General features: G+C 37.5%; 1 protein-coding gene across 1 annotated transcript; it reads left to right on the top strand.

The window, feature by feature from the left end:
* The first annotated feature begins 1,868 nt into the window (after positions 1-1,868).
* On the top strand, positions 1,869-23,619 carry GGH (gamma-glutamyl hydrolase). Its single transcript, XM_069100014.1, has 9 exons — positions 1,869-2,121; positions 4,798-4,912; positions 11,285-11,335; positions 13,984-14,068; positions 15,382-15,520; positions 17,187-17,293; positions 17,383-17,473; positions 20,977-21,114; positions 23,419-23,619. The coding sequence occupies exons 1-9, from the start codon at positions 2,019-2,021 to the stop codon at positions 23,538-23,540; spliced, it is 951 nt and encodes a 316-aa protein (XP_068956115.1). The 5' UTR covers positions 1,869-2,018; the 3' UTR covers positions 23,541-23,619.
* Positions 23,620-24,981: the final 1,362 nt, after the last annotated feature.

Below are 24,981 nucleotides of genomic sequence, written 5' to 3'. Positions count from 1 at the left end.
TCTGCATGGGTTGTTTTCCTAAATGCCTCACTTGATTCCTCTGGCTAGCTCCTGTGGCCACAGATTTTTCCTGAATGGAACTGGGGTATCTCATAAGACTGCAAAAGCCCCCAGTAGCCAGTGGAGTGCAGGGATCTGCCCTAGCAAAATCAGGCACCAGACTTCTGACCCTTACCCACAGCAAAGGCAGTTGTAAAGGCATCTGTTCAATTTCCAGGTTAGTGTGGGAATCCCAGGAAGGCCTCTTGTCACTTAACCATGCTAGAGCTAAACACTGCCTGGAAGCACTGAACTCCATGAGCCTCACTTACTTTGCGGGGGATTCACCCTCTGATACCTGTACCTTTGCCTTTGAATTGTGCCCTTTTATGTAGCTCCACACTCCCTTCTGGGAAGACCTCTGTGCTTTTATCTCCACTGTGCCCATTTTGTCTCTATTCGTAGGGAACCACTCGCTGAAGGTCCTCTCTGGTTAAAGTTGTCTCTCTGTCGGCAGTGAAGACTTGCTTTCCTGCCCATTGCGGCCCTGTTGGCATCTGCTGGATCCCTGACTGGTACCACAGCCACCTTTGGCATGCTGTATCCAGTCACCTGTTGGGAACCTCTCTGCAGAACAAACCATGGACCTGGAGTGTACAGGGAAGCTTGTCACCCACTTCTAAATGCAGGTTTATTCACTTGCCCTCATGTATTGCAAAACAATTGGGTGCTGGTCACCTTAACACCTGGGTTTGGAGGGTCCTGCACCATCACTGGGGAGGAATGTTGTTTCTATGTCAACCGATTCTCTCAAATAGAGGAATACCTTAGTGCTCTATAACAAATAAGCAGAATATTTATGGAATAAGGGTCAAAATATTCTGAAGCAGGTTTCCCTCTCACCTTCCTTTGATCTACAACTTGTAACTTACTTATTCTTACATAAAATCAAAATCATGTTTCAAATGAATGTTCCTCATTGGCCTTCAAGAGTCATTCCAACTTTCTTGACCAAAAAGAAATGTGAAATATGTTCATATTAACCTATATGCTACGTGTAATGAATATACTAATACTTTAGAATTCTCAAGAATTGCCTTTTCCAGCTAGTGAGTCAGAGCACACAATGCAGTTTAAAATGAACAATCAAACTTTGACAACGCTCACAATCACTGCCTGTGTACCCGAAGTGAAGCAAATCAAAGACTGTAGAACCTGTTCCTGGTTCTGTGCCCTAGGAGAGGTGGCCACAACCCCCAAAGACTTGACTCCAGAATTGTTGAATTGTGGGATTTGTGGGTTTCTTGTGGGAAACCACTAAATGATTGTAATTCACCTTCCCCCCTTTCTCCCCATTTGTGATTTAGGTGTATAATCTCTGTCTTCACTTCAGCAAGATGGAATTCTGATCAGGAGAATTCCTGATTTGCAAATCTGTTCCTCATAATGAAACTAATTAATTAAATGATAACTGGCGCTTTGTTTCATCATTCTTAGATTAGAGACTGGCTCAGTAAAATCCTGTCAACAGAATTTAATAAATGTTTCTTGAATTGAAGAATAGGGAGTCGTGGATTCTCTTCCTGTAGTTTAGTCAAAACTTCTAAGACCAAAGGAGAAAGACTGACATGGACCCACCAAGGGACAAACAATCATAAATTTAAGATTTCTCTTTTATGCAGTGGAATCCGTTCTCAAATTTGTCTTTCCTAAGCAGACAGACAGACAGACAGACACACACACACACACACGATATTAGGGCGTTAGACTATAATTTCTTTTAATGATGACTACAGACCTGTCTCTCTGCCTTGGGGTGTCCCCGTACTGCACGGTACTCGAGACTACATTTCCCATGGGGCAATTCTCCCTCCCTCCAGTTTCTCGGCGGTTGAAAAAGCTTTCGATGCGAGCCACCGCCCAGTGTTGGAGGGAAGTCAGGCACTTGCTGGCGGACGCTCGCTTGCACTGAGCCCATTCTTTCGCATCCACCTGGGGAGAAGCCACTCGCGGGACTGGGGCTACCTGACTGACGTGCGATGGGGAGCCTTTGGCAGCGTCTGTGCGCTCTGGGAGCTGTGCTTCTCTGCAGCGCCGGGGGCGAGCTGCTCGGGGAGGGCAGCAATGACAGGCCCATCATCGGTAAGAGGGGGGGCACTGGACTTGGGGGGGCTTGGGGGAGTGGAGGGGGTGCAGCCCTTTGAATCCAGGGCAGGAGGAGGAAGAAGGATCCTAGGAACTTCTTAGGACTGGGCGCCCGAGTCCAAGGACAGGCTAGAGATCTCCCATCCCCTCCATCCCGGGGATGTGGGGTGTGAGATGGCACGTTGGAAGGAACAGAGTTACTGCTCCATCATCAGCCCCTCCCATCCCTTAATTCACCACCCAAGGAACAATGCCTGACAGTGTGGACACGGCTAAGTCCCAGCGTCTAGCAAATTGTGGGAAAGCTTATTACCTGTTCGCTCCCTCTGGGATCAGTCTTGGCCAAGACTTTGGAAAGCCAGACTCCACGTGTCCTGGCTGAGATGTAGGAGCCGGGTATTATCCCCTTTAGAATCGAGCTGGTCCTACAGCAGCCTAATGAATGGTAGCCTTGCTCGATGTTGCACACAGTAGTCTTGTGCGAGGCTTTGTGCCTGATTAGGCTCATCCGATGATCAGTCTGGAGCTGGAAGGGACTTCAGGGGCCAACTCTTTTGTTTTACTGATGAGGTAATTGAGACTCAGAAAGACTGGGACTTGCCCAGGTCATGAATGTAGCCCACCTTTAAAGGTGAGCTTTGAACTCCTGACTTTAGTGGCCAGTAATTCATTTTCCCTTGTGTTTAGAAAATGTCAGAAAACTTCATTTCCCTTATTTTAATTAACATACACCTCTTGTGAAGAAGACTTAGTTGCAGTATGAAAAGTATACAGCTATGTCATTAGGGGTTCAAATACTAGCCCGGCTACTTGCTAGCTGTGTGACCTTGGGCAAGTCAGTTAACCTCATAATTGAAGGTATGAGTATGTTACATAATTTCAGTTTAATTAGATAATTTAATAACAAATTAACTTTGATTTATTCATCTGTAAAACTAGGGGCTTGTGCAGATCACCCTCAAGTTCTCTTTTGTCTTGAAATTTATGAACCTATGATTAGCCTTGTGACGCTTGGAAGCTGGACTCTTGTGATCTGAAATGCACAGTCATGTTGGTCTCACTTTACAGATGAGGTGATTGAGATTCAGAAAGTTTGGGACTTGTCCAGGTCATGAAAATAGTAACCTTAAGAGGTGGGCTTTGAACTCCTGACTGTGGGGGCCAGTGCATTTTCCATTGTGTCATACTATTGACTTTAGGAAATGTCAGAAAACAATTACCACCAGCACCATTTCCTTACCTGCCAGGCCTCTACAATCAAATAACTAGGAAGTACCCTTGATTCCCATGTTTGGAGATGAAGAATGCTTCTTTAGAAGGACATAGGATGGGACTGGGAGCTAGATACATGGAGGCCACAAGGAGCCTCAGTGAAAAAAGGACTGAAGCTCTTCTTGGAGGATGGTGGAGGTGGGCATGGGGGTGACAAAGGCTCACCAGGTTCAGTTGATCACTTCTTGAGGAAAGCTTTTGCTTGGTCTTTATTTTTGACACTCATGACACTTATGACACTACAACATTTCCATTCTTAATGGCTGGCACAGTTGGCACAGCAGATACTTCATACTCAATGGTAAGGTCTCTGTTGTTCACAGTGTTCATCTTAATCATCAGAACCTTCACCTTATGTTTCAACATCCTGGACATTAATTATAGTATGAGAGTTCCTGATACTAGAATGTCCAAGCCAGACTAGGTGTAGGAGTTGTCCTACTGGGGTTGCCCTGGGCCACCCTGGGCAACCTGCAGATCTTCAAGAGAAAGATGTGCTCAGTGATGTTGAGGAAACTTCCTAGAGATTTCAGAAGCCAATAATCTGAGGAAAAGACCCTTCTGTGCAAGCAAGGCTATAAGCCCATTGGACTAAATTAGCAGAGGGACCCAGGCCACCCTCCTTCTCTCATTACCTCCAGCCCCTCTGGCCCAGCCCAACCTGGCTTAGAATTTTGATCTGTTTGCCAGAGTTACTAGAGAGACCTGAGAACTAGTAGCATATTACAGCTGGGTGATGCTAATGCATTCCCTTGGTAGAGAGCATTAGTAGCAGAAATAGAACAGGAACTTTCCTGATAGAGTGGATGAAGCACTGGACTTGGAGCCAGGAAAACTTGAGTTAAATCCACTTCAGACACCTACTATGTGATCTGGGGCAAGTCACTTCTCTGGGACTCAACTTCCTTATCTGTCAAGTGGGGGGGATTGGATTCAATCTCTAGGGTTCCTTCCAGCTCTGAATCTATGTTCTCGTGATTCTTTGGGATCAAGACAGCAGTGTAGCCTTGGGCTTGTTGCTACCCTTCTCAAGGCCTCACACTTATATCCTTGTATTGAGACTAGGTGATCTTTCTGACCACTTGTATCCTTATGATTCTGTGAAGAAGGCATGGCCTCAATGGCATTGCTCAACTCTTGGCCAAATTTGGACCTCATTTCATTGAGAATTAGTATTCCTAAACCTGTTGATTTCTGAAACACTGCCTTGACCCCTTTACATAGTGTCTGGTAGGTCTCCCCTTGAATCTACCTATTTAATGTCCTTGGAACTTTATGTATTTAATTCTGTGAATAAAAATAGCAATGAGATTTGTCCTTTTTTTTTCTTAAAACTGAGTTACTGTAGTAAAACAGATTGTTGTTTGAAATAACTTTTTTTTTCTTTTGGAATACTTGTAGGAATATTGGCACAAGCTAACCACGTGAAAAGTTTCCAACGCTATGGAAAGTATTACATTGCTGCTTCATATGTAAAATATCTGGAGTCTGCAGGTGCAAGGGTTGTGCCAATCAGGTAGAGTTTTTGCTGAGTTTATACTGTCTACAGAAAGTACTAAGCTTTGCTTCTAAAATTAAGGGCATCATGTAATGGTGGTTCTACTCTTGTGACGAAGATTTGTCATTTTCAGAATTTTTTTGGTTCCAGTATTATAATATCTAATTCTGACTATGAATATCATGGCATAGATTCTTTAACATGACATTTTATTAGCTTCTAAAAACAGTGTACAAGAAACAGAAATGGTTAGATAGGCACACACAGAGAGGACATAGATAAGGAATGAAATGTTACCAGTAAAAGGAAAAACATTAAAAAGTAACTTGAGATTTATATAAAAAACTATTTTAAAATGCAATAAAAGAAACAACTTAAAAAACACACTCCTATAATATCAGAACAAAGAGATAATTCATTGAAAGGAAGATACAGAAAATTCATATATGATTTTTCAAATGAATCTTTGTAGCTTTTGCCTCCTTCCTAGTCCTGTCCTTGCTGATGCATGATGACCTGAGTTCAAGGTGTGTGACATCAGGCAAGTCACTTAACCTCTCTGTGCCTCACTGTTTTCATCTATAAAATGAGGGAGTTGGATTTGATCTCTAAAACCCTTTCCAGCTCTAGATCAGTGGCCTATGACAGACTCTCATAAGATGAAAACTTACTTTGTGGTTCTATTTGACTTGGTAGAGCTAAAGGATATTTTATCAAGAAATTGAAGAACAATTTCCTCACCAAAAGGCTCTCGTATTAATTTACCTCAATAGTCTAAAATGTTCTAGAATGTCCCGAAATAGACCCACTAATTTAATATATATTCCCCTGAGATATATGTTACATCTTAGGCTTACATTATATTGCATTATTTTTATATCATTTTTGAGGATATGCTATCCTGAACAGAGTTAAAGTGATTTATCTCATCTTTGCCAATTGAAAATGAAGGATAGATTTTATTTCAGTTTATCACAACTTTGCAAATAGTTTCTAGAAATATCTCAATCATCTCCCCTCCCTTACCCTGCCACCTGTCCTAGAAAATAAAAGTGTTCCTCATTTTACAGAATAGAAATGCTTTTAAAAGGTTGTAAAGTATAAATCCTATTACATTGCCCCATTATTTTATATTAAAAGTTGGAATTTTGATCTCATTGGCAAAGTATTTGTTTTAAATAATTGGTTCAGCTAGGTTTCTAACCCAAGGTAGGCACTCACTGTTAGTACCCTTCACTTTTGATGATCCCTTCCAAATATTTTTGATATATTTTGTTTAATAACTCTAATTCAGGTTATTAGTGGTTTTCTTGATGTCTTTTCTTAATATTTTTTGCAAAGTCTTATTATGTAAGATGCCATTATGAGAAAAGGAGATACTATGTTCTATACATATGCATATATGTATATACTCTAATATACATACATAAACACAGATATATACATATACATGTGAATTTTTAAATGTGAAAACTGTAATCTAAAAAGGAACTCTTGAAGGGGAGATCCTGATCCATGACTCAACAATCTGAAGCTCGCTGGAAAGGGGAGTAAGGCCAAGAAAGGGTGTCCACTTTTTGGCCTGGGCTCAGGCTGTGTCTGTTGTCTTGGGAGCATATGCCCAGGATTTTCTGGAACAATCTTAATTACAGACATCATCCCCACAAGCTTTCAAAATGTCCTCAAAATTCCATTGTCTAAATATTAGACAGATAGTGACCTGAGGGTCAGCAAACATGGTAAAAATTAACAAGGCACAGAAGATGAAGAATCACTGGGTGAAGAAGCATTGAGAGAGCAGGGGGTTCTAGCCCATATTATGCCTGTCTCTAGGTAAGTGGTCCATTTGCATGAGGTGAATGTGGTGTGTTTAGGATAATGTGGTGTGACAAAGCTAATACAAGTACCCGCACAATTGTGCCTAAGCACAGTCAATTGACCGTGTGCCAGACACTATTTTCTCATGACTATTATCTATACCCTATCAATGACCTGGGAAGGGAAGGAGGGAAGCAACACTCTGAAGGTCTGAGATAAAGAGAAAACAGAATTCTGAATGGAAGGGCCAACCTCAGGTACAGTGATTGAAGATCCCATTGTCCTGGAGCCTCTATTCTCTACTGAATAAGTATCCTTCATCCCAGGGTACAGCCACAGTGCAGAGATGCTGACTTCACTAAATAATCCCAGTGTAAACCTTTACAAGCAGCTAGAGAATTTGCTTCAGATCGATCATGTCAGAGAGCAGAGGTCAAAGGTGAAAGATAGTTTTTAAGGTCAGAACTTGGAGTTCTCAAGGGAACAAGTAAAAGGAATGACTAATTTTCTTGAGGATTGAAGTCTAGAGAGGTAAACTTTGAGAAGTCAAAGAGGGAAAGTGCTTTTGTATGGAGAGAGCTAGGAGCTAAAATAGAGGCCCTGCCCACCTTCATGGCCAAAGAGTAGAGCGGAGCTTACCTGGGTAGAAAGCTGAGAGGCAGCTAGCTTGCAATCAAGACAGGAGATCTTTTATCTGGAGTTTGGGTTTGGGCAGTAGTTTCTAAAAGAACTGAGACAACTACAGCCTTGGCAAATAGAATTGACTAGAAACTGAGAACTCCTTTCATATCTAGGTGAGGTAGGTTTGAACCAGTGACTCTGTGGATAAAGCCTAATATAAGTAGGGAGTCTGAATGAGAGAAGAACTAGGAGAGAACAGGGGGCATGGTTGTTGTTAGCCTCTGTGGAAGCATGAGTGAATGACTAACAAGACTTATGAATGTGCCAGTTATCTCCCCTGGAGTTTTCCTTATATTCCTTAGTAACTACGCTTTGTTTTTAGGAAGCTTGTCTGTTGTAGGGGAGGAAAGGGTCTTCTGGACATCAGGTGGCATTTTGGCCATGCAGTTCAGAGAAGGGGGTGGTGACAGCATCTATAAACTACCAGCAGGCTTCACTGTGGTAAACGGAGGGATTTGTGATTAATAAATGGTAAAAGGCCAAAGAAAAGAGCAGGGTCATGGGTGATAGTGGGGAGAGGGGAGGGTTTACCTGTGGACCCTAGCATCACAACTATACTGTGTACTAATATATTATATCCTGTGATATGCTGTTAAAAATCTCCACAAATTTTTGTTTTTGCAGAGTGGGCATTCATTATTCAAAGTAAACATGCGTATACATATATCAATAAAAATATGGAAGAATACATTCAGTCTGCTCACAGAATCCTGTGTACTTAAAGCTAATCCAGTTTTTATCAGTATGCTTAAATAAATATTTACAAGACTTGGCAATTTAGGTAACATGATATAGGAGAAAGAAAGTAGGACTGGGGCAGGGTCAGGAATATCCTGGGTAGAATTATATAAAGATGGATTGAAGTGGAAAGAAGTTGAAGTTGGGGGCATCAGTTTGAAGATGTTTGTAATAATTCAGGTGTGAAGTAATAGATAAGTTTGAGAGACATTATGGGGAAAAAATCAATAGGACTTAGTAACTGAATGTAGGAAGAGTAGGAAAAATAGATTTAGGTTGACTTTAGACTCAGGCAGACTGAATGAATGAATGAAAAAGAGATTAATCACTTAGATTCTAGGAATTATACAAAAGTGGGACACAAATAAAGAAAGCAAGGCTGATCCTACCTTTAAGAAGTTCATATTCTACTGTATTAAATGTGGTGATGATGTGTGTCTTAATAAGGCTCTGGGTACAGTCATTATCTGAAAGCGTGAGGTATCCAAAACTCATTCAACTTTTTTTTTTATCAGCTAGCAGAGAAATTAGTGGTGAGCAGAACTCAGGCTTCCTTTTGTTCAGGTGGCTTGTGAAGAGCTGGGACTATAGGCAGGCAAGGCGAGCATCCCTGAGGTGTAATGTTTGCCACATCTCGACTTCCCTTTCCTTTTCTGTGCTCTGGCCTTACTTGACCTCTGCTGATGGGCCAAACTTGTAGCACGATCTGTATTTCTCTACTACTGTCACCAGTCCTTTGCTAACCTGACCTGACCACTCCTTTCTTTTAGCTCATCCTAAGAAAAAGGTTGGATTTTGCTTTCCTTTTTTTTTTTGAACTAACAATCAAGAGAAAGGTAGTTAAAGTAACACTTCTAGAGTACATACATAAGGGTTGAATTTATAGGACATGCAAATTTTATCCTAAGGTAATTTGACCTATCCTTACAGATTGGTGTAAGTGTCCTGGGCGAATGGGTCCCTGTTCCCAGCTGGTTGGTGTCTGGTATGACTGTAATGTAGTCTTTCCATGTTCTGTCAAAATAAGCTTCTCACTGTATATTTTCCCTAGGTGTCATGGTCAGTAAACTACCAACTTCCTTTTTTCACCCAGTGTTTCTGTTCCTCTGAAACACTTTCCTTTCTCTACATTATGATCCAGCCCCACCTGCCCTCTTGCTGTTCTTCACCCAGGACACAGCACCTCTGACTCAGCACCTTTCCACTGACTGTCCCCAGCTCTTGTAATGCTTTCCCTCCTCAGCTCCACTTAACTGGTTTCTCTTGTTTCCTTTATGCTTTCTATAGGACACATCTGGTCCTTCCCACTGGTAGTGCCTTCCCGCTAACATTAACTTTTATCTGCTTGCTCTGTGTCTTATCTCTACAGAGTTGTTTGCATTTTGTCTCTCCAGTTAGAATGTGAGCTTCTGCAAGGCAGAGACCACCGTTTTTCGTCTTTCTTTGTATCCTCAGCAATTAGCACAGTGTCTGATAGTGCATAGTAAGCACTTGATAATAATAATAGCTAACAATTAAATAATGCTTACTGTGAGGCAGACACCATGCTGAGTGCTTTACAATTATTATCTTATTTGATCCTCACAACAACCCTGGGAGATAAGTACTATTATTATTCCCATTTTATGGTTGAGGAAACTGAGACAAACAGAGGTTAAGTGACTTGCCCAGGGTCATACAGCACTCTAACTGCTCTTAATAAATTATTGTTGATTGCCTGAGACATAGCTCTCTTCATTTCAATACTAGGAAAACTTTTTTTTGGGTGGGGGAGGGCAGTTGGGGTTAAGTGACTTGCCCAAGGTCACATGGCTAGTTTTGGTGTTAAGTGTCTGAGGTCGGATTTGAACTCAGGTCCTCCTGACTCCAGGGCCAGTGCTCTATTCACTGTGCCACCTAGCTGCCCCAGAAACTGTTTTTTTTTTTAATATAGTGATATTACATATACAAAATTACACACAGGAAATTTCCAATAATAATAAAGCATTCATATAGTACCTTAAGCCACATAAAATACTCTCTGAACAATAACCTTAGGTGAGAGATAGTGAAAGCATTATTAGCCTCATGTTACATATAGGGAAACTGAGTCTTAGAGAAGTTAATGGACTTATCTTGGATCACATAGCTGGTAAATATCATTCAGGCTTTGAACCTAGACTTCCTAAGTCTAAGTCCATTGCTTTTTCCACCAAACTGCTATCCTTCATGTTTCTTCACAAAGCTTAACAAACATCAACATCAGTATTAATAAAGATGATTTGCATGTGTGAATAGGAATACAGCAGATAGAATATTTTCTTAGTTTGGAAAAGAATACCTTCAAAACTCTGAAAGTGGAGAGAGGATGACAACCTCCTCAGTCTGCAAGATGTTTTTTCTTAAATACTTTAAATTTATTTTTACCTGGATTTTTAATGATTGTACTCATCTTCTTCCTTTCTCACTCACTCACTGACACACTCACACACACACACACACACACACACAGAGTGGTGGAAAGAACAGTAGGCGTGGCTACAAGGCCTTGATTTGAGTCTTGGCACTGCCTCTTAGGCTGTGTAGCTGCGTGACCTTAGGTAGGGATGTGACCTCTCTCTCTTAGTTTCCTCATCTGTAAAATGGGAATAAGAATAATATTGGTGTTATTTACTTGCTTCACATGTTTCTTTTGTGAAGTTATGTCAATACACAAAGGATTTTTGATTTTGTTGAAATAGGAAATTCCTAGTATAGGGAGTATTTTCTCCAATGTAGTTAACAACTGTGAGTTATTAGATGAGTTCTAGGGACTTACTTGTAACATAGTTAAATGACTTGTTCATGGTCACATAACTAGTAAATGTCATAAACCGGATTTGAATTCAAATCTTCCTGACTCCAATCCTAGTACGATATACCTGAGTGGTGAATGAAAATTTAAATATACAATATATAAATTTCATTTTATTCATATAAATTATAATTTCATTACAAGTTCACTGAAGTATAAATACATGTATGTATATATATGTATTTATGCATGTATGTATAAGTATATACACACATATATATGCAAACTACTTTGATCTTTAAAAAGCTTTATTTTAGCATGTAATTATAACATTAAAATTGCAAGCAGATTCACCCTGTCATTTTTGTTGTTGGTTTCAGGTTAACACTTTCAGACAAAGAATATGAAAAACTCTTCCAGTCTATCAATGGGTAAGTTATAGGGTTATATGTAACACATATTTAGAGAGAGACACATGTATTGTGTATGAAATAATTATTGCATATGTACCAGCATATATGTATAATGTACATGCATATATACTGTACTTTGGCTGTAATCACTTTCCTTCAGGGGTTTATTAGAAGCAATATGGCATAGTGGAGAGGGATCTGGCGTCAGAGCCAGGAAGATATTGTTTCAAATGTTGCTTCTGCCACATAATTTCTGTGTGGACCGGGGTTTACCTCTCAGTGCTCTGGGCAGCTTTCCAAGATTAAAAGTTGCAGAGAAGCTTCTCATTTGCATTGATAGAGGAAAGGAGCTTCTGATAACAGCAAATCCCAAGTCTGGTCTCTATCCCTTTAGTATGGTTGTCATTGTTTAGATTTGTCTAGGGAGCAGTTTAAACATGTCCTTTTTCTTGCTTTGGAGAGTTCCCAGAAGAAGTTAATGATACTACTTTTTAACTGCTTTCTAAAAACCAGTATATGATCAACTTGAATATGCAACTTAAACTACATAGAATCTTATTTTTTATCTTAAATACTATACCTCTAATTACAGTACCAGACACCATTATTCAGATGTAATTGAGAAAAACATGTAAACAACTCAGCCACTTCTTCTCTTCTATACAAATATAGCTCTTTATTAATAATTTATACTGTTGTTATAACAATACAATCTTTTTTTTAAAAAAAAATTAAGTCAAGATACAAGACTGGATTTAAAAGAATACAAAGAAAATGCAATATAGTACCATCTTTCACTAAACTCAATTACTAACAATCAGTATTTAAATTTTGACTTTTCTTCCCATGAGAAAACTTCTTTCTTTTTTTGTATGATATTTGTGGCTTAAGTATTTAAAGCCTTCACAGACTTTCTCTTGGCATCTTCATCACTTAAAAATCGTTGGTAACATGACTTCTTTATACTTGTCTTCATTTCTTGATATTTGTCTAGTCCCTTTAAGAGATCTGCCTTGCCATTCTGAGGGAAAGACTCAAATGCTTATTTCTTAGTCCTACTTGTTACTGAGTTAACTTCCAACTCATTTATAATTGAATCATTTTTCTACTAAGCTCTATAGCTTTCTAATAAACTGAAGGCAGCCCTTTCCCTGAAGGGACCTGATTTTCTATAGATTCCTTACATTTGAACTTTGCATGTTAACTAATGGCTATAAATGGTCAGTTTCCCACCTGAAAAGAATCTGAGCTATTTGAGCAGGCTCAGGGTTATACCTTCATAGGTCCTGTTTTGCTTCCTCACGTGTAGGACAAGAACAACCCTTGCCCAAAATAAATTAAGCAGAGATATTTCTAAGTAGAGACAGGAAGGATTTATTTAATTAATTCTTCTTGCAAGAAGGGCGGTCTTGCTACTAGAGTCAGTCTAGTAGGAAAGGCAAAATACAAAATACAAAACTTGGTTACATACCCAAAAGACCACCCCTTACCCCCCTTGTTCTGTCCTGTTCCTGTTAATTAGGAACTGAGGTGCACAATCTTAACCACAAAAATCTGCCGGCGTTTTCAGATGAAATGTCAGTAATATCAAAAAGCAGAAGGTACATGTCTGGTGGACATGGACATAGACAAAATATGTCATCAGTATCAACTTTCCCCTCCTATGCTTAGCTAAGCTTAGCAAAAACTTCAACTTTTGACCAGGGAAGTAAGGTCCTAGATTCCTGGCCCAGGTTACTAAGCCTTTGGTACTTTATTACAATTCTGTTCAGATTTCTGGAATGTTACCTGAGAAGTTTTCACTTTTATTCCATTCACTCACAATATCAGTCAGGTTTGGTAAGTAAGGAACAGAAGCCAGTCATGCTTCCCACCCTTCTGTTTCTTAGACCTATACTACCCTTTCCCCCTTCCTTGCTTAAATATGGGTGATAAGAGCAGGAACTTATAGCTGGGGATTTATCTGTGATTTTTCTCCTGCCGAGTACTGTTTGTGGCATGTGAGCATGAATGGAGTGTATAGAGAGTAGGAATATAGGCCATAGATTTAGAAATAGAAGAGAACTTAGAGAACCCTGTCATTTTACAGATGAAGAAACCAAGGCCCAGACAGTTGACTTACTCAAAAGGTTACTCAATGACAGAGCCAGAGTTTGAACCAAGATCATCTCACTCCACATCCAGACCCAATCTATAGTAGCTTTCAGGGTTAAAGGTATGGGAATTTAACGCAAATTTCTTTAATATTCAAAGGCATTTTATTTAAAGAGGCAGCTTGGCGTGAGGAGAACTTGGATTTGAGTTCCACCTCAGACACTCCATATATCTGTAACTCCTGACAAATCAGTTAATCTCTCTGGGCCTCAGTTTCCTGATTTGTAAAATGAGGGAGTCAGATTTGGTGAACTCTAAGGTTGCTTCCAGCTTGACCACTCTGATAATTTAAAAAGAAAAGAAATAAAATGCTGTTGTTTCTGAATAAGAACTTATTTGTAATTATAAACTTCTTAAATAACACCATTGTCTTCATTTTCATATAAACTTTGCTACACTGGGAATTTTAACTGTACTTAACTTGTGATTTAATATTTCCTTTATTCTGTATGTTTATCCTTACTACATGTTTTACTTATGAAGTAAATCAAACATTTGATATTGGGTTTCAGGGTACTTTTTCCTGGTGGAGGTGTCAATCTTCAGAGTTCAAAATATAGCTCTGTAGCCCAACTGTTTTATGAAAAGGCCCTGAAGGTAATCTTCAATTGTTCTTTCTTCCCAGATTATAATAGTCCCCATTCTTCCCCTCCCCCCCCATTGGTCTTCCTGCCTCTAGTCTTTCTTATATCTCCTCTCCCCATCCCCAAGTGGATTTTGAATACCACCTCCAGATTAATATGTTAGAAATACTGCTGTTATCATGCTACTTCCCCCCTCTAAAATACCCAATGCCTTACTGTTGCTATCTGGATTAATTTTAAATTCTTTAGCCTTAACATTCTGGCTCTAACTACTTTTTCCAACTTTAACTTCCATTATTTCAATGAACCCCATACCATAGTCAAATGGGTATACTTGTCCTTGGCTTGAGCTTCATGTACACTTCTCCCTCTGTATTTTCTCATGCTGTTTTTTGTATCAGAAATGCATTCTCTCCAACCTTCATCTCTTTCTAACCAAATCCTACCCATCCTTAAAGGTCAAATCAATTTTTGCCTCTTCCAAGAAGTCCTTTATCATTGACACAATTTCTTTCTTCTCTGACCTTTTATAGAATTTTACTTGGATTGCTCATGGAGTGTTTACCTTTTCCTGACATAAATTGTATAGGTGTCTCATTTCTCTTACTGGCTGCTTAAAGTCCTGAATTACAGGGGGTCCCTAAAGTCTGCACACATAGAAAATCTCATTAACTATGAATATTTTCAAGAAATGAAATGAATGAAATTTTCAACAACATCTTATTTAATTAGCATAAATGAGATTTCATAGGAAGACATAGGAGACACATAGGAAATCTTATTGATTAAATTAAATTAATTTCATTAATATGGAAAATAGTCCCAAATAGCTAATTAAAGCTTCATATTCCATATGAAATTGTCATGGCTAAAATTTATGTTAACTGTATGATTCAGTGTAATAAATGAGCACACATATCTTCTATAGACAGAATAAACAATACGTCACAGCCTATGTGTATTTGTATTTTTCAGATGCCACCTAGTTATTATTCACAGTAAAATACAAATCATCTAAAAACAGTGTTGGATTCAGAGTAGCTTTTGGTCAAAAAGTAGTCTAGCAATCAGTGGATATAAACACTACTAATACCAAATGGGGATCCACAAATATATTTATATCGCAAAAGATCTTCATACTTGAAAACGTTTGGATTTACAATAAGCCTCCTTGTAGCTCCTCAAAAGTCCATGGATCACAGATTGCAATATAAGCTTTAGACAAAAGACAAACTTTAGAAATCACCTTGGAAGACATTTTATATGTTTTCTTGCCTTCGAGGTTTGTACATAAACTTAGTTTCTTTTTTCTTTCTCTACATAAAGGCTAATAAAGAAGGAGATTATTTTCCCATTTGGGGAACATGTCTTGGATTTGAAGAGCTTACTGTCTTGACCAGTGGGGAGCTATTACTAACTTTAACCAACACTAATGGAGTTGCTTTGCCATTAAACTTTACTGAAGGTAGGTTTTCTATTGCTAAAAATTCCTCCATATGCAATTATTTATCAAGATTACTAAGCAAAAATTATTGAAGGTATCCTTTTTTTATTCTCTCTGGTCATAATATGTTACTTGAGTGAGGTAGTAATTTTTTCTTTTTTCTTTTTTGGTAGGTGAATAAATAATTTTGTATTCCTTTAGAAAAATAGTCTGAAGGTCGCTAGGAATTTTAGAAATACTTATTTACAGAAGGAGAATAGTATGTTTTCTATAATATAATCTACTACAATAGATCTCAACTTTTTTAAATGTGAGGACCTCATTTTAATATCCCCAAATTTTTAAAATTCTCATGTTAATTGTAGGATTGGTATCCACTGAGTGAAGAAATCCGTGACATGGAGCTACTGTGAATTCATTAATATTTTAAAATGATTTTGTATTTTATCGCACCATTATATATTTCAAAAATAATAATACACATCAACTTGAAACATGTTTTTTTGTTCACTCTGCAGAAAGTACATTTCCTTCTTTTTCATACTGAATAATTCAGTGAGATAGGTTCTTTTAAATAATATGCTCCTCTCTCCCTCTTTTCTTCCAATGAGAGACAATTGGCCATGGCTAGATGGTGAGTATGTATCTAAAGCAAGACTTAAACCCAGGTCTTCCTAATGCTGCGACTGTAGCTTGCAGTTTGAATAGAAGAGTTTTCTCTTTATGAAACTCAATTTCTGTTATTTCTCCCTGTTCTACCCTCAAAAGAGTCAACAACAGCAGCCACAGCAAAATTTTGGATAAAATTAAGACTATGTGTCTGTTTGCTTTTGTATGTGGGTATGTGCCTATGTATTTGTATGAGAGAATGATCTATGGGGAACCGAAATTGTGGTTGTATCAGCCTTCATGAACGCTTAGAACAGAACCGACTGGGATCTGGAAGCAGGGGTGTGATAGTTGATGTAGGAATGGCAGGAAGTCATTTATATTGCTCCTAGTCACCCCAGAAACAGAGATTTGAAGTGAATGACTTTTGAGCTCTCTCTGGCTCTAAATCCACAATTTTATGATCCCTCTGAAATAATTTCTTGACATAGATAGACTTTTCTCTTGGGTATAAATTAATATGATGAGCTTGCTGTGAAAACTTTTACTTAGCAATGTTGGTGAAAAATGTTATATCTTAAATGTGGCTTAATTAGATTTTCCTGGTAATTTTATTTCACTTTGAAAGTGATTTACTTTTTCTTACCTTTAAAATATATATATATATATATATATATACATATATATATATATATAAAATAAAATTAATATAAATTTTTTTTCTTTTGAGCCCTCCAACAACTTTATGAGGTAAGAGTTCCTGGTATTATTAGTTCCATTTTGTAGATGAGGAAACTGAGGCTGAAGAAAGATAAGTGACTTGCACAAGGTCACACAACTGACACAATTTGAATCTGGGACTGTTAGATTCCAAGACCCATTTATTCTCTATCCATTGCCTTATAATGTCCCCCTTCAACTAGATTTTTTAATGTAATACGTTTTGTCTTTGATTTGAAACATCTGAATATTAGCATTTAGTCAATAATTTATTTATACTGACTGTATTCCAGTAATGCTATCTCTAGATTGAACACAAATGAGTTTTATTCATTTTTCTTTTTTTTTTTAATTTCAGCGGCAACTGAAAGTAGGATGTTCCAGAATATATCTAAGGATTTGTTAGAGGCATTTGCAACAGAACCCCTAACTTCAAATTTTCATAAGTGGAGCCTTTCCTTGAAGGTACACCATTTTTTTAAAGAATAAAGTTGATAAGTTTAGTCTCAATTGTAGAAAAAACAAATTGTAATTAAAAAACCTTTATGCCATAGAATTTTACTACGAATAAGAAACTAAGTGAGTTTTATAAGGTTTTGTCTACAAATACATATGAAGACATCGAATTTATCTCCACAATGGAAGGTATGCACATGCATTTTATTTCACTTTATTTTGCAGTTAACACATATACTTTATTTCACTTAATATTCTTTATAGTCATACAGCATCATTCTGTATTGGTCATAGTCGTTGAGCCTTAAGAATAGATTTGTCACTTTTAGGGCTGTAGAGGAAGTAAGAGATAAGGTTGAACCCTGAAAGTGCTTGTGTTTGATATCACTCTCATTGTTTATCTTTCCAATCATTTATTTGATTGAGTCTTTAGAAAGAGTGATGAGTATACTTAATGAGAGAGGGGAGAGAGAGAGAGAGAGAAAGAGAGAGAGAAATAAGAATAAGGAGGAGGAAGAGAAGGAGGAGTAGGGAAGGAAGGAGAGAGGAGATGGAGGGAGGAGAGAGAAGGAGGGAAGGAGAGAAGGGAGGAATGAAGACTGAGGGTGGATAGAGAAAGAAAATAGCAGCTGATTAAGGGAAGTAGCAAAGAAGGGAATGAGCATTTTGGTGTATATACCTTTAGATATGTGCCTTGTGGAGAAAAAGCATGTTAGCCTCCCTTTTAGACTTATTTTTTTCTGTGTCTTAGAGAGTGGGATAGAGGAAGATGGCATAGGAAGCAGGGAAATCACAGCTAACTTAGAAGTGTAATAATACACTTTAATCACATTATTTATTTATAAATTCTTAACATGAAAGCCTACTCTGATACCTCATTTTAGTGTGGAAGTGACTCTGGATTTGCAAAGACTGTACCAGTGGAAGGTAAGTTCTAGAAGGCCTACTCTCTGCAAAAGCTTCAAGTACAGGCCCAGTGTTAGACTGAATGTCTGTTTTATGAGTATTCACCAAAGTGTGGGAAGGCTCATGGTCCGAAGGTTCATTACCAGTAGGTGGGGAAGAACTGTGATTGGGGTGAGTCAGTAGAAGTAGTAATTATGTTAAGAAGATACATTCAATATTGATGTATCTACAAAACTAGGGTGCAGGACTTTGAACTTTCTGAACGATGGTCAACAGCAAGCATTTATTAAGAGTTTATTTGGTTCCAGGCACTGTGCTAAGCTCTGGGGTTACAATGAAAGGCAAAAACAGACAGTATGTAAACAACTGTGTACAAACAAGATGGCTATAGAAGGGAAGGGGCCATCATTGCTATCATTAAGGGGAACTGGAGAAAACTTGCAGAAGGGTTGAATTTTAGCTGGTACTTGAATAAAGCCAGGGAAGCCAGGAGGTAGAATCAGAGTTGAAGAGCATGGAGAGAGGTAGGGATGAACAGACAGTGAAAATACACAGAGTTGGAAAACAGAGTGTCTGGTACAAGAAACATCAAGGAGGCCAGTGCATGTGTGGTATGAAGATCAAATGAGATCAGGGATGTACAACATTTTGCAAACCTTAAATCACTATGGAAATACAAATTATTATTTCATATTATATATTATTATATTATATATGTGCCATTGTGATGGTGACTTTATTCCCTGAGTGTTCTGCTAGACTCCAGTTGAACACAGGCAGTGTTTAAGCAGTACAGGGTGTGCTGGTAAATATTTAATAACCAGGCTGGGAAGGGGAGAGGGGAAATGTATGCACATACACTTTTAAGTTCAGTTTGTGTTATCAACACTTTCTTAAGTCTAGACAATCGACAAAAGAATAACTCAAGCCTTGATTTGTAGTCAGTGCTGATTTCGGAAGGAGTAAATGCTCATGACAAATATTTAACAGTGGATTTCCACTTAGAGTTGGTTCTGGCATACCTCTGGGCCAGTGTCACTGGACTGCAGAGTATATAAGGTTGAGGAAGATGTAAGAAGACTAGAAAGGTGGGGAAGAGAGTTTATGAATGGCTTTAAAAGCCAAACAGAGAATTATATATTTAAACCCGAAGGTGATATAGATAGCTACTGGAGTTTAATGAATGAAGTGATATATGTATGACATGATCAGATCTGTGCTTTAATAAGATGGTAGCTAAGTGGAAGATGGTAAGGGCCTACATCAGAGAAGTGACAGGGTCAGAAGAGAGAAGGAGGCATATTAGAGAGAGATTAAGTTAGTATTAATTATGAACTCTAAATGGAAGAGGTGAGAGAGTGAGGAGTCAAGGATGACCCTTAGGTTGTGATTGGTTGATTGGGAAGGGAAGGTGGTCCTTTTGACAATAATTGGAAACTTGGGAAGAGGGGAAAATAGCAAGTTAATGGACTTGGACATGCTGAGTTTAAGAAGTCTTTAGGACATCTAGAGTTCGAACAGGTAATATTCTCTCTCTCTCTCTCTCTCTCTCCCCTTCCTCCATCCCTCCTCCATCTGAATATATATGTATATTTATACACACACACATGCTACCTAATACCATTAAGCTATGATAAGCCAATTAGAAAGAAGTTACCACGAGTATCTAGCAGAGCTCTTTGAAAATAATTGGTGCTTAGTAAAATTTATTGCTTTGATTCAATTTAAGGGAGGTATAGATTTAGAACTGGAAGGCAACTAAGGAGGTCATCAAGTTCAACCTCCTTATTCTTCAGAAGAGGAAACTCAGGCTCAGGGATATTAAGTGACTTGTCTCGCACAACTAGTGAGTGTCAGAGGCAAATCTGAACATGGAGCTTCGTGATTCCAAGTTATGTACTCTGTAAGTAGATGAAAAGGTACAAAGTAGATGTGAGGAGCAATTGAATGGATTTGTGTGGATTTAATGAAATACACAATTGGCTCTCACACTGAGATGTCATCTAACAATTAGAGTTTATTTGTACGCTGCTTATCAGCAAAGGAACACTATACTAAATGTATTGTGAAAAGTTGCTTTATTTTTACTTTTTGGAGGGGGGAAGGCAGGGCAAAATTGGGGTTAAATGACTTGCCCAAGGTCACACGGCTAGTTTTTTGTGTTAAGTGTCTGAGGCCGGATTTGAAGTCAGGTCCTCCTGACTCCAGGGCCAGTTCTCTATTCACTGCACCATCTTGCCACCCCGAGAAGTTGCATTTTTATAAAATATTTTGTTCCAAATTTCAGGTGCCCTTTTATTTATTTAATTTATTAATTAAATGCAGAAACTCTCAAAATATTATATATCAGATGATTGTAAACATTCTATTTTATGTATTGAAGTATGCTTCTTCAACAATTAGAAAGATCCAGAAAGTCATTGGTATGTAGGCTGTTCTTTGAGTTGCTGTAGCCATCAAAATTCATGTCTTGGTAGACAAGGGATTACAGTAATGAGCCACTCCAGACTTTACTAGGATGCCCTGGAGAGGGCCGACAGACAGTCTGTCTCTAAGCCTGAGCTTGAAAGCCTTTCAAATTAGGGAAATCCCAGCACTCATATCAACTGACATGCCCTTCTAGCACCCATGGTCACCTCCATGCTACCATGAAGCATTGATTGGAATAGGACCTTGTTGTAGGAGTATGTAAAATAATGATTTACAAATAGAGATTAAATTTAAGATTAATGTACACAGCATATTAATGCATTCTTGTTATCAGTTGTTTTTCTTTTTTAATCTAGCATATGACTATCCCATTTATGGTGTCCAGTGGCATCCAGAGAAGAGTGCTTTTGAATGGAAGAATTTAACGGGTATAGTCCATTCACCAGTGGCTATTAAAGCTTCATTCTACACAGCATACTTCTTTGTAAATGAAGGTAAGAAAAATTAGTTTTGCAATTCTATATTTATAGAAACTTATATTTCAAATATAATCAGGAGTATGCTAGAACTAGCTCAGACCAGCTTAGGAGAGCTGATTGTTAAATTTTCAGAGCTAGCCTTTATACTTGGAAATTGGCCAAAACTACAAATCAGGGCTTGATGTATTGTTTTGTTAATTGTCTAGACTTAAGGAAGTGACGGAAAAATATTTGTAATGCAGATTAAACTTAGAAGTGTGTCATGTATTCATTTTTTTTTCACAGAGCAAGCTATTAAACATTTAACAGCACCATTGGGTCAAATGCTTCCTTGTAAAGAAATGCAGAAGTTTCAGAAATGACCTAGGTAGAAAAAAAAATCTGGAGGAACAGCTGAATAATATAAAAGTCCTATATTTGAGGAGTAAATAAAGTAGGAAAATACATTTTGCTAAATGACATTATGTAATTTCCCAAGTTTTGCTAATTCTTTGAACAGTAGTTTTGCTATAGAGGCCTGTTTTGTTCATTCCTTAAATATGAGTATAGGATTTAGAGGCACAAGGGATGTTAGAGGTATACACATTCTGCATCTCCTTTTTGGAGGGCAATTGGCGTTAAGTAACTTGCCCAAGATCACACGGCTAGTAAGTGTTAAGTGTCTGAGGTCGGATTTGAACTCAAGTCCTCCTGACTCCAGGGCCAGTTTTCTATTCACTTCACCACCTAGTAACTATCCTTTTTTGACAAGATGAAGAACTTTAATGGACCCTCTGAAAAATTGAATATTATTATTTTAAGGCATTACATAAATTTAATTCAGGTGGAGATACTTGTGACTTTAAAAATCTTTTCCCAGAAAGTCTTAGAATTTCTTATCCTGTTTTGAGTCAAAGACCCTATGAAACCTATGGACCTCTTCTCCGAATAATGATTTTAAATGCATAAAATAAAATATATAGGATTACAAAGGAAACCAATTAAGCTGAAATAAAGTTGTATTTTTTTTTCCCCTACCCAACTTCAAGCCACCAGTGGAATTCAGGTTAAAATCCTTTATTTAGGGAAAGTTAATATGATGTGTTTCTTCCTCCCCCCCCCACCCCCCCCCGTCCCCCCACATACACTTTGGAGTCATGTTTATAATTGCAAGTGACGATGGTATTTGGATGCAAATAGATGATTTTGTTTTTAGTTTAATACTTTAAGTTACACAGGAATTTAAGAAATTAAAGAAAGGCTGCATTATAGACACAAATTAATGAAATTATAAGAGTCAAGTGAAAATTTTGTATATTTGTAATGTTGAGATTCTTTTTTAGATTGTCTGCAAAGCTGCCTTTAGGTTTTTTTTTGCCATCAATAATTCTGCTTATTCTCTGAGCCTAATAATTAATTATATTTAGTTCTATTATTTCTAGAATGTTGCTAAGATGAATTAAAAGTTGTTTAATAAAAAACCCAACTCTTTTTTTAAAAAGTATTTTACTCCAAAGTCAGTGGTGTAGAAAATGTGTTTAGGAATGGAAAAACTTCGTTGTTAATAAATATGAAGGAGCAAAGTAAAGGTTGTTTAATGGAGACTTACAGGATAGACTAGTTCACTCCTGGTAGCTTTCTAATGAGAACCAAACTTGAATCTAGAGCCAGGCAAAAGCAGCTACTTATATAACTGTAATTGACAGAAAACAATAGATGAGAGGAAAAACAAGGAGCTCTTTTATTTGAAATGTTAACAAAATAATTTTTTTTTTCCAGTTGAGAAGTGATATGCTTGACAGTGTACTGGTAAATGTTTAACAAATGGTTCTGAAAAAAAAGTACACTTATGACATACTTTTAAGTTTACTCAACTTTAACATTTAACTTCTTTAGGTTTAAACAATCAATTAAATAATAATTCAAACCCTGATTCTTAGTATTTGCTGATTTCTGAAGTATAAAGGCTTACGGCGAAAATTTAACAACTGTCTCTCTTGAACTGGTTTGAGCTGCTGCCAGCATACTCCTGGGTATTCTAATTGTTATTGTAAGAACAGACATTGCAAGAGAATTGTGGGATAAAATGGCTTTTTAAAAGAGATACTAGGGGTGTCTAGGTAGCGCAGTGAGTAAAAGCGCTGACCCCAGAGTCGAGAAGACCCGGAATTTGTTCCGGCCTCAGATACTTAACACCCATACAAAAAAACTGGCCGTGTAACCTTGAGCAAGTTATTTAACCCCAATTGATTTTTTAAAAAAATAATAAAATTAAAAAATTTTAAAAAGTGATACTAATCGACATGTTCTCTGTTTATTTCTTTTTTGTATAATTTTTAGCTCGAAAAAGCCACCACTATTTTGCAAGGAAAGATGAAGAAGCTAAGGAATTGATTTATAATTACGAACCTGTATTTACTGGGAATGAGTCTATATTTCAGCAATGCTACTTTTTTGATTGAATGTCCTTGGAAAATTTTGTTAGAACCACAGTGATTTGTTAATGGAATCATTAAACTAGTGCTATTCATGTCGATGGAAGTAAGGGAGCCGAGTCACTTTTTCTTGTGTCATTTTGTTCTGTTTTTGCCTTTGTAGACTTTCTCTGACTAGGTTTCCATTCAATGTGATGAGGCTTTTAGATCATACTTTAGTGTATTGAATCAGCAGATGTAAAATTCCATTATATTTAAAGAAATGGCAATATTCGTCTTGCTTTCAGCAAGTTAGAAAAAATAATAATATGGCTTATTGAAAATGTAGGAAAGGATTTTTACTCATGAATGAAGGAGAAATTCTGTAAAACATCACAAGTGATTTAATATCTGGTTAGGATAATTTAAACTTTAAAAATTATTAGTATTTCTATGGAGAATAGTAATTAACTGGCAAGATCAATTTTTTTTTTAATCTTGAAACCTAAGTAAAATGGAAGGTAATTTAAATTAGTCAAGTGAGTACTTGATTTATCATTACCATAAGCAATGGTATCAAACCTTTTGGAGTGATTTTAGATGAGTTGCTGTGCATTTTATATAAGACCTTTGACTGGATGCCATGGTTCCTATTGGGACAGGGAAAGGCACAGACCTTACAAATTAATAGTTTATGGATGACTTAGACCTTTTTTGTTGGAGGCAATTGGGGATAAGTGGTTTGCCCAGGGTCACATAGCTAGTAAGTGTCTGATTGGATTTGAACTCGGGTCCTCCTGACTCCAGGGCCAGTGCTCTATCCACAACATGACCTAGCTGCACTGAAGACTTGAGATTTTTTTTAACCCTTTTTTAAAATTTAATTTTATATTTTATCCCCCCCAATTATATTAAAAAGAATTTTAACATTTTTTTCAAATTTTGAGTTCCAAATTATCTTCCTACTTCCCTCTCTCCTCCCCATTGAAAAGGCAAGCAATTTGACATCATTTATACATGAGTAGTCATGCAAAACACATTTCTATGTAAGGATGACTTAGATTTTTAAACAGAATGGATGAGTCAGCATGCTACCTAGGAAATCATGAGCCTGATTTTTCATTCTTCATCAATTTTCCATGAACACATTACAATCCGGCTAAGATCAAGAAGGAGCCATTGTGACAGCAAACTAGAAAAAAAAAAAGTAATTGTAGATTTCTTCAAATGTATCATCTTATCCTTTTGTAAATTCAGACTAATGATTTAACTGGTTAGTATTCTCATGGGAAGAACAATGAACAAATTCATGAATTCAGGTTGTAGGATTATAGATGGAGTGGCTGAGGAGATATTAGTGTCTTTTTTCCACTTCTGTCATCAAGAATAATCATTCATTATAGCAATGATAGTTTGCCTCCACTGGACCAAGGAGATTAGGCTTCTAGATTATACTTTAATGTATTGCACTAGCTGATATAAAATGCCA

Source organism: Petaurus breviceps, unplaced genomic scaffold (assembly GCF_028583685.1).
Source record: "Petaurus breviceps papuanus isolate PSGF00001 unplaced genomic scaffold, PetGlider_PUasm1.0 38, whole genome shotgun sequence".
NCBI lineage: Eukaryota > Metazoa > Chordata > Mammalia > Diprotodontia > Petauridae > Petaurus > Petaurus breviceps.
This window is presented reverse-complemented; position numbering and strand designations above follow the sequence as displayed.

What these genes read in the sequence shown, in the direction of transcription:
- GGH (XM_069100014.1), top strand. Translation starts at nt 2,019, where the DNA reads ATGGGGAGCCTTTGGCAGCGTCTGTGCGCTCTGGGAGCTGTGCTTCTC. An exon ending in CAATGACAGGCCCATCATCG is followed by an intron (nt 2,122 to 4,797) that starts GTAAGAGGGGGG and finishes GAATACTTGTAG; the next exon opens with GAATATTGGCACAAGCTAAC. An exon ending in AGTGGAGCCTTTCCTTGAAG is followed by an intron (nt 17,294 to 17,382) that starts GTACACCATTTT and finishes TTTATGCCATAG; the next exon opens with AATTTTACTACGAATAAGAA.